Here is a 15,863-nt window from a genome sequence, read left to right on the forward strand (position 1 = left end):
GAAAAAAAGCAGCTCTAAAGAAATTAAAAATAAGCACTCAGCTTTAAGTTTATACCCCTCGAGCTCCGATGCTTGACTTGAATATCGGCGTAGCCACCTGTGTGGACCACAGATATCACGATAGGTCAAACTGGATTAAAACCAGCAAACCGTTTTCCACCTGAACACAAAAAGCGTTGACTGTGTAAGAACTATAGTTGATGTAGTATGGCCGTGTAGCCGCATCGAGCCACGGAGAGTGGGCGAACAATGAATGTTTGGAAGACCTTAGACAGCAATGACCAGAACAAGGTTGCTGGCCAGCGGTTTTCGTTAAAACAACGGTTTGCTGGGGGTGGTCATTCTTGCGGGTTAGAAAACCTGGTTGTGGTCATTATCATTTAAGGTTTTTTCCTTATGTTTAGGTGAGTTAACCTGGGTTGAGCCTGCAATCCAATCGAAAAACCAGTACCTGGTCAGCGGTCAACTTGAAAAAAAAACAAAAAAAAAAAAAAAACTAGTAGACCTCGGTAAGGTCAACACTAATTTCCATCCCTTAAATTGACATTGGACATTTCGTAACAATTACACGTCTCAATATCCCATGTTAGTATTGACATGTTTACCGCTGTAAAAAGAATGAAAACAGGCAGAATTACAGCTTTAGTTCAACAAGCAATAGCGTTTCTAGGCTAAGCCGCGCTGATCTATAGTCTATTTAGGTCTAAAAACCGCGTTGAAGACGGTTAACTTTCAATTGTTTTGCTGGGTACTATTATGTCAATACTCTAAAAAATTCGACTTTCCGAGAGCTTGTCTCGTTGGTCTAGTGGATATCGGAAACTGCAAAGTGAAACCATCGATCCGGGTTCAACTCTTTGCCTTACCTATTGTGAATCTTCTCAGCTTGTTTAAAATCTTTGTTTCGTTGAAGTAGATTTGAAGTCTAATGTAGATTGTACGTCGTATAAGTTGATTAAAAAGGAAAATGTTAGTTTGAGGGATGGAAATAAATGATGACCCCTCGGTAAGCTCTAAGCTTGGGCCCGCGATATGGTCACGTGGTACTGGTCAGCGGATGCTTTGTTTGGACAGGTGTCAATTGATCAAAACATGGATGTCCGATATCAAAGATGTATGCTGTAAACAAGCGTGATACTGGTCGCATTGGCATACATGGAGGGGTGGACTTACGTACGTACGTCTGGACGTACGCACGTACGTATGTATGTACGGCCGGTCGATGACGTCATGGCTATAAAACCAAGATTTCTCACATCGATGGGTTACCATATTTTGTTAACAATGGTGCTCCGCGCACGCGCACGCGCGCGTTTTCGGAGCGCGCGGAGCTCCGCTATGAAACGATTTGAATTGATTCCTGGGTTTAAACCATTTACAAAAGTACCTTGCGGTTTTTCCAGAACAATATGTCAAATTAGTCAGGGACCAAAGCTCTATGAGTTCTCTGCCGTCCCCATGTCGTAAACCAATTTTGCTAAAATGATTTAATACAATCACTTGACCCCACGTAGAAACAATAGAATCAACGTTATATTTTTACATTGGACATCCTCTTTTCTATAAACAGAGTTACCTGAATAGAGTGTAATGTGAAGTGCTAGATTTCAATCCCATATGAACCATGTGAGCGTTAGCCCTACAGATGGAAATGGGCATTTCCATCAGTAGGGCTAACGCTCACATGGTTCATATGGGATTGAAATCTAGCACTTCACATTACACTCTATTCAGTTAACTCTGTTTAAAATATAAGTGCTACAAGGCCAACGTTTGTATAAACGTAACCTTTCTTTTCTATAAAACCTAGATATTGATGTATGCAAAATGCTTCTTTTTGTCTGTGACGTCAATGAAGATTGTCACAATAAAGACGGCTCGTACATCTGCACATGTAAAGCTAGATACTCTGGGGACGAAAAAACGTGTACAGTTATTGACCTGTATTTCATATTATTAAACAATTATTCACTGAAGTATAGGAAAATATCCACAGTCACTGAAGTTAGCATTTATTTTAGTACATACCATTCGGTTCCTTGCTTACGGTGGTTGCGCCCGCAGTGCACGCGGCAGTCAAAATTTTAGTGTCCTAACGTAAGTGTTACGTTTCATGTGTGCCTAAATGGCGTTGTTTATTTAGCTGCAACAAATGCCACTCGAAATGAACCGATCATGGGTATTTTTCTTTTTTTTCCCAAGTTAAACAAATATAAAGGCAATTATATTAAAATTGTTTTGACCTATTCTAATACTTGGCTGGAGATTTCTCGGTTAAGTTCGACGAAGAACAAGCTATTTAGTGCATAATTTCTCAGCTAAAGTTTTGCCTTGGGAAAATAAGCCAGAGATTTGCCGGACGCGGGTAACCCGGTTTTGGTGCCACACTTAAAGTTTAAAACCCAAAAATGTTTCAAATTTTTAATCTGTTACTGCTGTATCTGTTGTAGTATCTCGTTTTCTAAATCCTCTGTGGGTTATCGATGTGGTCTCCAGAGAGGAAAGTTCCCAGATTTAAATGCCTTTCGTGTCAACATTCATTCTCTTGTAGCAATAATTTGTATAAACGTTACCGAACTTTCACCGATCACCGTCCCCAACCAAAACCGTCGCTAAACTGCAAGGAGGCCACCGATTTATCTCTAGACAAGGACTTAAGCCCCTGCCAACGGAAAGCCAGAGAGGGAATGATCTGAAGTTTCTCGTACAAATGTACTTTGGACTGGTGGAAGGTTTCAACAAACTCCTTCGCAGCCGAGTCCTGTGGGCGAAGTCTTCCTCTGCCGAATAAGTCCGTAACTATACATACATACATACATACTTAATTGACCGCTCCCCATCGGGGCTTTTCAGGGCCAATGAAACACAACGAAACGACAGAACAGAACAACAACAACTGTTAAGAATCCCAACTGGCTGGAGGCTAACCAGTTGGCTATTTACAAGTGCGACTGGGAAGCTACCAAGATCAAATTCAACGAGTGGTCAGAGCGGGTCTTGAACCCGGGATCTCCGGATCTCAAGGCAAGCGCCCTAACCACTGGGTCACACTGCCTCCACTATTTTGTAACTCCAATATTTTGTAACTATCTCAGTCCACCTTGAATAAAATCTTAAACCCGCTCTACTGATCCAATCCATATGATTGCACATATTCAGCGTATAAAGCTATTGTAATATAATCTAAAATTCATGTACATAGACGAAGAGATCGATAGGCTAGGACTGAATGTTGATATCGAAGACGATCAACTGAAATTTCAATATTTTGTATCTAACCAACCAGAGAGCACACAATTGATATGACGTCAGGACACTAAAATTTTTCCCGCCCGCTGAATGCTGATTGGTCAATTCAAATTTCAGGCGCCCCAGCCGTATGCAGGGTTAGGGTTAGATCCAGATCCAGCCAATTCGTACTAGTAGGATGGATCACCTGTGTGGTGTGGGGTGTATAAAAGCAAGCAATGATGTTTACCATTCTTTATGCAACTTGGCCTTTTTATTTCGGCTTTTCTTTTGGCTGGATATTACACGAAAAATACCGATGAAATGTACCCGCATGAATAGCGTTCAGAGAAAGACTAATTAAAGGTGAAAAAGCTTGGGCACGAGTACAAAATACAGAGTCTAAAGATCTCGTGGACAGTGACTTAATGCCACTAGAAAGTAAAAGGATATTTTACTAATTATAGCTTGTTGGTGCTGTTCCCAGATATCGATGAGTGTTCAACAGGAAAACATAACTGCAGCCATGTGGCCGTGTGCAACAACACCATTGGTTCATATAACTGCACTTGTAAGGAAGAATATGTTGGAGACGGACGAAACTGCTCAGGCAAGATTTCATTCGTAACAAATTTCATTCTTTACGGTCAAAAGAAAAGGAATATTTACATTTTACAATAACTTAAGAGTAAGAAGACACCTTCAAAAGTAAGAAGATACTTATTGTCCAGATGCATTGTTTAGTGATAGTTACAAGGTGCAGGCGACTCCTATTTACGATAATTGAGTTACAGGTGACGATGAGGATGATGTTGTTAAGTTACTGTTATAGCAAAATTATCAACCGACCTTTTGCAATCTGCACTCTACAACCTTACGGTACACTTGTGCCATCTTTAATGTTATGACAATTTTTGTTTGCTCATATTCCGTTTTTAGATTGTCCTAAAGACTGGGTGGCAAATGACAAATATTGCTATATACTGCTTGCGGATCCACCCAAAAAACTGGAAGATGCTCGAAAAACATGCCAGAAAATATTAGCAGACATTCCAATAATTAAATCGGAGCAGGAAAACAACTTTATTGCTCGCTTGATGAGGCAAGCGGGGAAAAAAAATTGTTAGGCTTGGTATGAAGCGAGAAAATGGCAATTTGCTTTGGTTTGACGGTATATCAGCAGAGAAGACGAACAGCAAACGTTATAACGCATGGGGAACCGGTCGTCCGCGTAACAAGAATTGTGCGCACATGATCGTTAGCTCTGCAAAGTGGTTTGACGAATATTGTGAATACCCTTCTTTTGCTCGGGCTCCTTTTGCTTTTTGTCAAAAATCGCGTTTATAAGATTGGCGACTAATTTAAGGTGCATTATTGCTCAGCTGAGATAATTAAATATATATCTCTTTACCGTCCTGAATAATATTTATCGTCTCTAGTAATATTTCTCATCTCTTTGTAGTCCTAAGTAATGTGTTGAGTGTATTATGCATAAATCATAGCGTAAAAAGGTATGCTTAAGACATTATATTCTTAACAGTTTGCTAGAGGGAGTATTCAAACATACCCGTCAGGAAAATTTGCCAGGTCTTGTTGCCTGCTCTAATTCAGCTGGAAGAAAACAATTTAGGAGGAATTGTAAAAATAGGAAATAATATATAGATTTAGCCAAGCCTAAAAGCGGAGCTCTCGGGTTATTTATTCTTACAGTTGCTGTAGGGTCCTGTAGGGTTAGCGTACTAAATAAAAGGTGTTTAGAATTGTCTGCGTTTTGGTATTTCCGGGTACTGCTTAGTTAAATCATTTTCTTCGCATTCTTCTAGAGAAAACTTCATTCCCTAACTAGTGAATTCCACGGTGAATTTGACGCGAAAAACCGATATCGCACGAATCATGAAGCGATGAGTGCGATATCGATTTTTCAAGTGAAATATACTGTGGAATTCACAAGTTGACCAATAATTTTTTATTGAATCGTATGAGCTAAAAAAACAAAAAAACAAAAACAAATCCTCAGCAAGCGAACGGAAAAAGAAAAAAGCCATTTCAGAGTGAGCTGTCAAAACCCAGCGAATAGGAATCACGCTAAAATTAGTAGTTGCAGGCGTACTAGCTCTTGATGTGACAGATCGTAAGGACACTTTGTCAGTTTAAGGTCCAAAAATAGTTTTATTGACGTACTTTATTCCACTTTATCTCTGAGAACGAAATCATTCACATTTTGATGTATGTCACTGAAACACGCCAGCTTGTCTTCGAACAAGAATCGTGAAAATACTGGAACCAAGAAATAACGAGCTTTTTCAAACAAGATCTCCAAAAAATGGCCTGAGCCTGCGATCCAATCGAAACCCAGTAATTGGTGAGCGGTCAACTTTGAGGCCACGATATGGTCCCGTGATAATGGTCTCATTGGCATACATGGAGGGGTGGACGGACGGTAGCATGATGACGTCATAGCTAAAACCAAAGATACGAAGCTCACGATGGTACAAAAACGACACGTAAGATTTTTGATGCTTCTAATCTGAGACATAATCTTTTGGGCATGTTTGTAAAAATTGCTGACATTTTAAATACAAATACAAATAAATGCAAAATACAAATAAATACAAAGAGATGTTGAAGATGCAGGGGGACTCTTGTGCACCTTGGCGTACCCCGACTTTGATGTCGAAAGCATCAGTTTTTTTGGTACCAGAGATGTACCCCGTCGTATTTTCGTAGTTTTTCTCGAGAATATCGATTAGCTTATTGGCACCAGTGCGGAGACGAAGGATTTCGTACAGTAACGGGCGAGAGATGTGATCAAAAGCAGCTCGTAAATCGATGAAACAGGCGTTGAAGTAGCCTAACGTCGTCTTTATCAGTCTTTTTGCGACGAAGATACCATCAACAGTGCCTACACCGGACCTGAAACCGTACTGTTCGGGCATGATATTAGATTCGTAGGACTCTTTCATTCTGTCCAACGCGATAATCATAAGCACCTTATTCAGCAGCGAGTTGATACTCAGACCTCTGTATTTCGAAGGGTCAGAAGCAAGACCTTTGTTCTTGAAAAGGCACCGCACGCGGGAGTGTTTCCAACTGTCGGGGACCTCACCACCATTCCAGACGTTGGTCAGCAGTTCAGTGACCAGTTCTGCTAGGGCAGGGCAGTCGTTGTATTTCAAAAGCTCAGCGGCAAGACCGTCGGTGCCGATAGCTTTACCGTTTTTGAGCTTTGAGAACGCACTTTTAACTTCTTCAACTGTTGGAGGGGACTCATCAACGGCGATTTCGCGTTCTGGGAGGACATACGGGTGGCTTTCAGAGTCGGAGATTTCGGGGGGAGTTTTGACTTCACGAGAGCCGAAGTGGTTGGTGAAGTGTTCACGGAGTTTTTCAGGCGGGCAAACCAGCTTGTCGCTGTTTTTGACCATTTTGGCTTCACGCATGAGGCGAAACTCTTCTTCGATTTTGCGATTTTCTGCAGCCTGGTTGATTTTTTGAGAGCGTGACTTGTAGTAGTGACTTTTTAGCGTTTGCCGAAGCTTGCGCATTTCTCGGATCTTCTTTTTTCGCTTTTTAGGGTCTTTCTCAGCGAGCATCTCTTCGATCTTAGCCTTGAAATCTGAGGTATACCAAACTGGGTCCTCATTTTCGGCTGGTGGGCAGGTGTCCGTTGCAGCAACGTTGAGCGCATCGGAGATTCTCTGCTCAATCGCATTCGGAGAACGGTCATGGAAGAGAGGGTGGTTGAAAAGTTCACTACGCGTGATGTTGGAGAAAGCTTTACGCTTTTTAGCGTCATCGCGGAGGAGTTTGAGGTTCGGTTTGGGTTTCGGTGGGCGTTTTTGGAAGATGTTGCGGCGTTGGCGTTTGGAGGGGAGGCGTACTCGAAGACCTAGCAACAGGTGGTCAGATTCGTAGATTTCCGACGCGGGTATGTAGGCCCTGCAGCTCATCGAGGATTTCCATAAAAACTTATCAACCAGAAAATAATCCAGTCGTTTCTCAGTCTTCTTATCAGCTGAGATCCAGGTTTTACGGTGAATATCCTTACTCTTGAAAACCGTATTCGCGATGTAAAGCCGATGTTCGTTGGCAAAAGAGCAGGGTCATTAGTGATGTGGCCAAGTTTCATGCTTTTATCATCAAATTGAACAATTCAGTTTTTTTTGGTCGATAACGGCTGGACTAAATTGTGGATACTTGTCCTAGAGAAAGACCGATTAATGGTTAAAAAAAAATGCTTCGGTTCGAGTACAAAATGCAGAGTCTAACGGTTTTGTGAACAGTCACTTATTGCCAATTGAATAAAAAAGGACATTTTACTTATAACAATTTGTTGGTTCTGTTCCCAGAGATCGATGAGTGTTCAACGGGAAAACATAACTGCAGCCATGTGGCCGTGTGCAACAACTCTATTGGTTCATATAACTGCATTTGTAAGGAGGGATATGTTGGAGATGGACGAAACTGTTCAGGCAAGAATATATACTATTCGGCTGTTCGGGGGCGAATAATACTTCCTTATCATTTCAGAACTAACCGAACAGAACACGTAGAAAGCACCAATTGACCGAATGTGTGGTGTACAAAAGCATCCAATAATGTTTACCGTTCTTGATGCAAGTTGACGTTTTTTATTCACGTTTTAATTTCTAAAGATTGAATATCACATGAAAAATATTATCATAACCTGTCCAGTCATCAACCCGCAAAATATTATGTTCACAGAAAGCAATTATTCATAATGGTAATAGAACTGAGTGGAATACCTTTTCGGGAAATAATCATGCAAGTAGTTTCAAAATAAGCTGAGCGCGATGCGCGAGACCTATATGAAATTTCGAGCACGATTACTCCCTGAATTGTTCGACAAAAAAGTCCTATTATCAATTAATCTTAGCTATTGCAAAATAGGCCGGAGGAGATGACATTGATAAAATTCTTACAGCTGGATCTGCTCAACTTTGCTTTAATAGTTGTTTTTTTTAAAGCTCTGAAAAAGGATAAATTATTCAAGTACATCAAGCGCGGGCTTGATGACGCGTGCAACTGTACAATTACAAACCGTCCTATTAATGCTGAAATCAAGCTGTTAATAACCAATCAGATTCGAGAATTTTTTAATAGTTACGATTAATTTAAGGCGAGAAAGTTAGGACACGAGAACAACATACGGTATCTATTGATTTCGCGCACAGTGACTTATCCACAATTGAAAGTGAAAAGATATTTAATTCATTTGTTGGCTGTGTTCCCAGATATCGATGAGTGTTCAACAGGAGAACACAACTGCACCAATGTGGCCGTGTGCAAAAACACCATTGGCTCATATCACTGCGCATGTCAAGAAGGATATGTTGGAGACGGACGAAGCTGCTCAGGTGAGACTAAGTTCTGCACGTGTACTATGGAGTTATGGTTGCACGCAGGAGGAAAGAAGCGTAAGAGTCGTAGGAGGCGATAGTCGAGTGGACTCTCCTAGATTAATATTCTTGCCACGGTTGTTAGCAAACCTCCCAAGACTGTGCAACTATGAAATTAACAAAGAGTTCACGGTTCAGCGTGTAACATGAAATTACGGTTGCACACAGGAGGAAAGAAGCATAAGAGTCGTAGGAGGCGATAGTGGAGTGGACTCTACTAGATTCTTGAGTTGTTAGCGAACCTCCCAAGCCTGTGAAACTGTGAAAGTAACAAAGAGTAGACGGTTCAGCGTGTACTATGGAGTTACGGTTGTACGCAGGACGAAAGAAGCGTCAAAGTCGCAGGAGGCGATAGTCGAGTGGACTCTACTATCTTCTTTGAGTTGTTAGGAAATCTCCCGAGACAGAGCAACTAATATATAGATGTAGCCAAGCCTAAAAGCGGAGCTCCCTGGTTATTTATTCTTACTGCCTGTAGGGTTAGTGAAAATAAAAGGTTTCGAATTGTCCGCGTTTTAATGTTTCCGGTTGCTGCTTTAATAATTAAATCATTTTCTTTGCTTTCTTCTATCGTAAAATTCATTGGCTAATTAGTGAATTCCACTAAAAACCGATATCGCATGAATCACAAAGCGATGAGTACGATATTGGTGTTTTGAGTGAAATTTTTCTTTGGAATTCACCAGTTTGGCAATGAATTTTTCTTGAACAGGATGCGTTTTGAAAGAAAACTAGCACACCTTTAGCGAGCGAATGGAAAAGTAAAAAAAGCCATTTCAGAGGCAACTGTCAATAGCCAAAAAAATAGGAATTACGCTAAAATTAGAAGCCATTAAAAAAAATTCCTTGGAAGTTGGAGGTCAAAGAATAGTTTTACTGATCTAGTATAATGCACTTTTTCTCCGAAACGAGATCATTCACATTTTGATGTATTTCATTAAAACACGCCAACTTGGCTTGGAACAAGAATCGGCAAAATACGGCAATGCAACCAAGAAAGGACGAACTTCAAACAAGATCCGCTCCAACACTTAAATAACGTTTAGGTGCCTTAAACAAACTTCTGAAAACACAAGGAAAGGTTACGTTTATAAAAACGTTGGCCGTGCAGCACTTATATTTTAAACAGAGTTAACTGAATAGAGTGTAATGTGAAGTGCTAGATTTCAATCCCATATGAACCATGTGACCGTTAGCCCTACAGATGGAAATGGGCCCACACAAGGACAGAGAAAAACTTTGACCAGAGTGGGAATTGAACCCACGACCTTCGGGTTAGATCTCCGCCGCTCTACCGACTGAGCTACAAGGTCAGACGGGAGCAGGCCGTGGGAAGTGAAGTTAATTCTGAAAACACAAGCTAATGAGATTTCCCCTAATTTTACGAGAACTCATTTCGATTGCGTGTTTATAACATAGGGCAGGACTTTCTTGTCACTGTCGAGGAAAAACGAAAACCAGTACGTTGGGTAAACGGATTAAAAAGCACTTGTTCGCTCGCATTTTAGAGCGAAACAAACAACCTAATCAACTCCAAAAGAGAACAGATAATTGTTATTTAATTCCAGTTGGCAATAAAAATTTGATTTTCATTCCTGAACAAAGGAAGAACCGATTAAAACACCTTTTAAAAATACTCATCCACTTTAAATAACACATCCGTAAAAATAACAAAGGGTTTAGTGCCCGCAGGAAAGAATTTATGGAGTAACTTCTTCCACTAAGTATGAACTATTACTGGAATTCTATCTTGTCGTTGTCGTTCCATTTCGCTCTGCCTTCGTTTCTGTTCTAGACACAGGTCCTCCAAGAATCATGTAACCTTTTCAGTGCTTCTAAAGATGCGCGAAAAATTGCAATACAGAGAAAAAAAGCAGCTCTAAAGAAATTAAAAATAAGCACTCAGCTTTAAGTTTATACCCCTCGAGCTCCGATGCTTGACTTGAATATCGGCGTAGCCACCTGTGTGGACCACAGATATCACGATAGGTCAAACTGGATTAAAACCAGCAAACCGTTTTCCACCTGAACACAAAAAGCGTTGACTGTGTAAGAACTATAGTTGATGTAGTATGGCCGTGTAGCCGCATCGAGCCACGGAGAGTGGGCGAACAATGAATGTTTGGAAGACCTTAGACAGCAATGACCAGAACAAGGTTGCTGGCCAGCGGTTTTCGTTAAAACAACGGTTTGCTGGGGGTGGTCATTCTTGCGGGTTAGAAAACCTGGTTGTGGTCATTATCATTTAAGGTTTTTTCCTTATGTTTAGGTGAGTTAACCTGGGTTGAGCCTGCAATCCAATCGAAAAACCAGTACCTGGTCAGCGGTCAACTTGAAAAAAAAAACAAAAAAAAAAAAAAAACTAGTAGACCTCGGTAAGGTCAACACTAATTTCCATCCCTTAAATTGACATTGGACATTTCGTAACAATTACACGTCTCAATATCCCATGTTAGTATTGACATGTTTACCGCTGTAAAAAGAATGAAAACAGGCAGAATTACAGCTTTAGTTCAACAAGCAATAGCGTTTCTAGGCTAAGCCGCGCTGATCTATAGTCTATTTAGGTCTAAAAACCGCGTTGAAGACGGTTAACTTTCAATTGTTTTGCTGGGTACTATTATGTCAATACTCTAAAAAATTCGACTTTCCGAGAGCTTGTCTCGTTGGTCTAGTGGATATCGGAAACTGCAAAGTGAAACCATCGATCCGGGTTCAACTCTTTGCCTTACCTATTGTGAATCTTCTCAGCTTGTTTAAAATCTTTGTTTCGTTGAAGTAGATTTGAAGTCTAATGTAGATTGTACGTCGTATAAGTTGATTAAAAAGGAAAATGTTAGTTTGAGGGATGGAAATAAATGATGACCCCTCGGTAAGCTCTAAGCTTGGGCCCGCGATATGGTCACGTGGTACTGGTCAGCGGATGCTTTGTTTGGACAGGTGTCAATTGATCAAAACATGGATGTCCGATATCAAAGATGTATGCTGTAAACAAGCGTGATACTGGTCGCATTGGCATACATGGAGGGGTGGACTTACGTACGTACGTCTGGACGTACGCACGTACGTATGTATGTACGGCCGGTCGATGACGTCATGGCTATAAAACCAAGATTTCTCACATCGATGGGTTACCATATTTTGTTAACAATGGTGCTCCGCGCACGCGCACGCGCGCGTTTTCGGAGCGCGCGGAGCTCCGCTATGAAACGATTTGAATTGATTCCTGGGTTTAAACCATTTACAAAAGTACCTTGCGGTTTTTCCAGAACAATATGTCAAATTAGTCAGGGACCAAAGCTCTATGAGTTCTCTGCCGTCCCCATGTCGTAAACCAATTTTGCTAAAATGATTTAATACAATCACTTGACCCCACGTAGAAACAATAGAATCAACGTTATATTTTTACATTGGACATCCTCTTTTCTATAAACAGAGTTACCTGAATAGAGTGTAATGTGAAGTGCTAGATTTCAATCCCATATGAACCATGTGAGCGTTAGCCCTACAGATGGAAATGGGCATTTCCATCAGTAGGGCTAACGCTCACATGGTTCATATGGGATTGAAATCTAGCACTTCACATTACACTCTATTCAGTTAACTCTGTTTAAAATATAAGTGCTACAAGGCCAACGTTTGTATAAACGTAACCTTTCTTTTCTATAAAACCTAGATATTGATGTATGCAAAATGCTTCTTTTTGTCTGTGACGTCAATGAAGATTGTCACAATAAAGACGGCTCGTACATCTGCACATGTAAAGCTAGATACTCTGGGGACGAAAAAACGTGTACAGTTATTGACCTGTATTTCATATTATTAAACAATTATTCACTGAAGTATAGGAAAATATCCACAGTCACTGAAGTTAGCATTTATTTTAGTACATACCATTCGGTTCCTTGCTTACGGTGGTTGCGCCCGCAGTGCACGCGGCAGTCAAAATTTTAGTGTCCTAACGTAAGTGTTACGTTTCATGTGTGCCTAAATGGCGTTGTTTATTTAGCTGCAACAAATGCCACTCGAAATGAACCGATCATGGGTATTTTTCTTTTTTTCCCAAGTTAAACAAATATAAAGGCAATTATATTAAAATTGTTTTGACCTATTCTAATACTTGGCTGGAGATTTCTCGGTTAAGTTCGACGAAGAACAAGCTATTTAGTGCATAATTTCTCAGCTAAAGTTTTGCCTTGGGAAAATAAGCCAGAGATTTGCCGGACGCGGGTAACCCGGTTTTGGTGCCACACTTAAAGTTTAAAACCCAAAAATGTTTCAAATTTTTAATCTGTTACTGCTGTATCTGTTGTAGTATCTCGTTTTCTAAATCCTCTGTGGGTTATCGATGTGGTCTCCAGAGAGGAAAGTTCCCAGATTTAAATGCCTTTCGTGTCAACATTCATTCTCTTGTAGCAATAATTTGTATAAACGTTACCGAACTTTCACCGATCACCGTCCCCAACCAAAACCGTCGCTAAACTGCAAGGAGGCCACCGATTTATCTCTAGACAAGGACTTAAGCCCCTGCCAACGGAAAGCCAGAGAGGGAATGATCTGAAGTTTCTCGTACAAATGTACTTTGGACTGGTGGAAGGTTTCAACAAACTCCTTCGCAGCCGAGTCCTGTGGGCGAAGTCTTCCTCTGCCGAATAAGTCCGTAACTATACATACATACATACATACTTAATTGACCGCTCCCCATCGGGGCTTTTCAGGGCCAATGAAACACAACGAAACGACAGAACAGAACAACAACAACTGTTAAGAATCCCAACTGGCTGGAGGCTAACCAGTTGGCTATTTACAAGTGCGACTGGGAAGCTACCAAGATCAAATTCAACGAGTGGTCAGAGCGGGTCTTGAACCCGGGATCTCCGGATCTCAAGGCAAGCGCCCTAACCACTGGGTCACACTGCCTCCACTATTTTGTAACTCCAATATTTTGTAACTATCTCAGTCCACCTTGAATAAAATCTTAAACCCGCTCTACTGATCCAATCCATATGATTGCACATATTCAGCGTATAAAGCTATTGTAATATAATCTAAAATTCATGTACATAGACGAAGAGATCGATAGGCTAGGACTGAATGTTGATATCGAAGACGATCAACTGAAATTTCAATATTTTGTATCTAACCAACCAGAGAGCACACAATTGATATGACGTCAGGACACTAAAATTTTTCCCGCCCGCTGAATGCTGATTGGTCAATTCAAATTTCAGGCGCCCCAGCCGTATGCAGGGTTAGGGTTAGATCCAGATCCAGCCAATTCGTACTAGTAGGATGGATCACCTGTGTGGTGTGGGGTGTATAAAAGCAAGCAATGATGTTTACCATTCTTTATGCAACTTGGCCTTTTTATTTCGGCTTTTCTTTTGGCTGGATATTACACGAAAAATACCGATGAAATGTACCCGCATGAATAGCGTTCAGAGAAAGACTAATTAAAGGTGAAAAAGCTTGGGCACGAGTACAAAATACAGAGTCTAAAGATCTCGTGGACAGTGACTTAATGCCACTAGAAAGTAAAAGGATATTTTACTAATTATAGCTTGTTGGTGCTGTTCCCAGATATCGATGAGTGTTCAACAGGAAAACATAACTGCAGCCATGTGGCCGTGTGCAACAACACCATTGGTTCATATAACTGCACTTGTAAGGAAGAATATGTTGGAGACGGACGAAACTGCTCAGGCAAGATTTCATTCGTAACAAATTTCATTCTTTACGGTCAAAAGAAAAGGAATATTTACATTTTACAATAACTTAAGAGTAAGAAGACACCTTCAAAAGTAAGAAGATACTTATTGTCCAGATGCATTGTTTAGTGATAGTTACAAGGTGCAGGCGACTCCTATTTACGATAATTGAGTTACAGGTGACGATGAGGATGATGTTGTTAAGTTACTGTTATAGCAAAATTATCAACCGACCTTTTGCAATCTGCACTCTACAACCTTACGGTACACTTGTGCCATCTTTAATGTTATGACAATTTTTGTTTGCTCATATTCCGTTTTTAGATTGTCCTAAAGACTGGGTGGCAAATGACAAATATTGCTATATACTGCTTGCGGATCCACCCAAAAAACTGGAAGATGCTCGAAAAACATGCCAGAAAATATTAGCAGACATTCCAATAATTAAATCGGAGCAGGAAAACAACTTTATTGCTCGCTTGATGAGGCAAGCGGGGAAAAAAAATTGTTAGGCTTGGTATGAAGCGAGAAAATGGCAATTTGCTTTGGTTTGACGGTATATCAGCAGAGAAGACGAACAGCAAACGTTATAACGCATGGGGAACCGGTCGTCCGCGTAACAAGAATTGTGCGCACATGATCGTTAGCTCTGCAAAGTGGTTTGACGAATATTGTGAATACCCTTCTTTTGCTCGGGCTCCTTTTGCTTTTTGTCAAAAATCGCGTTTATAAGATTGGCGACTAATTTAAGGTGCATTATTGCTCAGCTGAGATAATTAAATATATATCTCTTTACCGTCCTGAATAATATTTATCGTCTCTAGTAATATTTCTCATCTCTTTGTAGTCCTAAGTAATGTGTTGAGTGTATTATGCATAAATCATAGCGTAAAAAGGTATGCTTAAGACATATTCTTAACAGTTTGCTAGAGGGAGTATTCAAACATACCCGTCAGGAAAATTTGCCAGGTCTTGTTGCCTGCTCTAATTCAGCTGGAAGAAAACAATTTAGGAGGAATTGTAAAGATAGGAAATAATATATAGATTTAGCCAAGCCTAACAGCGGAGCTCTCGGGTTATTTATTCTTACAGTTGCTGTAGGGTCCTGTAGGGTTAGCGTACTAAATAAAAGGTGTTTAGAATTGTCTGCGTTTTGGTATTTCCGGGTACTGCTTAGTTAAATCATTTTCTTCGCATTCTTCTAGAGAAAACTTCATTCCCTAACTAGTGAATTCCACGGTGAATTTGACGCGAAAAACCGATATCGCACGAATCACGAAGCGATGAGTGCGATATCGATTTTTCAAGTGAAATATACTGTGGAATTCACAAGTTGACCAATAATTTTTTATTGAATCGTATGAGCTAAAAAAACAAAAAACAAAACAACTCCTCAGCAAGCGAACGGAAAAAGAAAAAAGCCATTTCAGAGTGAGCTGTCAAAACCCAGCGAATAGGAATCACGCTAAAATTAGTAGTTGCAGGCGTACTAGCTCTTGATGTGACA

General features: G+C 40.5%; 1 protein-coding gene across 1 annotated transcript in view; it reads left to right on the top strand.

Moving 5' to 3' along the window:
- The window catches only part of LOC138034539 (fibrillin-2-like), a gene marked incomplete at its 5' end in the record, with an annotated part of 42,864 nt that extends 27,363 nt beyond the window's left edge, over positions 1-15,501 (top strand). Inside the window, 5 exons of the mRNA XM_068881822.1 lie at positions 3,716-3,838; positions 7,578-7,700; positions 8,484-8,606; positions 14,229-14,351; positions 14,681-15,501. Coding sequence (XP_068737923.1) covers positions 3,716-3,838; positions 7,578-7,700; positions 8,484-8,606; positions 14,229-14,351; positions 14,681-14,868 — 680 coding nt within the window. The remainder of the gene's footprint in view (positions 1-3,715; positions 3,839-7,577; positions 7,701-8,483; positions 8,607-14,228; positions 14,352-14,680) is intronic.
- Between the last annotated feature and the right edge of the window lie 362 nt (positions 15,502-15,863).

This window comes from Montipora capricornis, unplaced genomic scaffold, assembly GCF_036669925.1.
Source record: "Montipora capricornis isolate CH-2021 unplaced genomic scaffold, ASM3666992v2 scaffold_12, whole genome shotgun sequence".
In the NCBI taxonomy this organism is placed as follows: Eukaryota; Metazoa; Cnidaria; class Anthozoa; order Scleractinia; family Acroporidae; genus Montipora; species Montipora capricornis.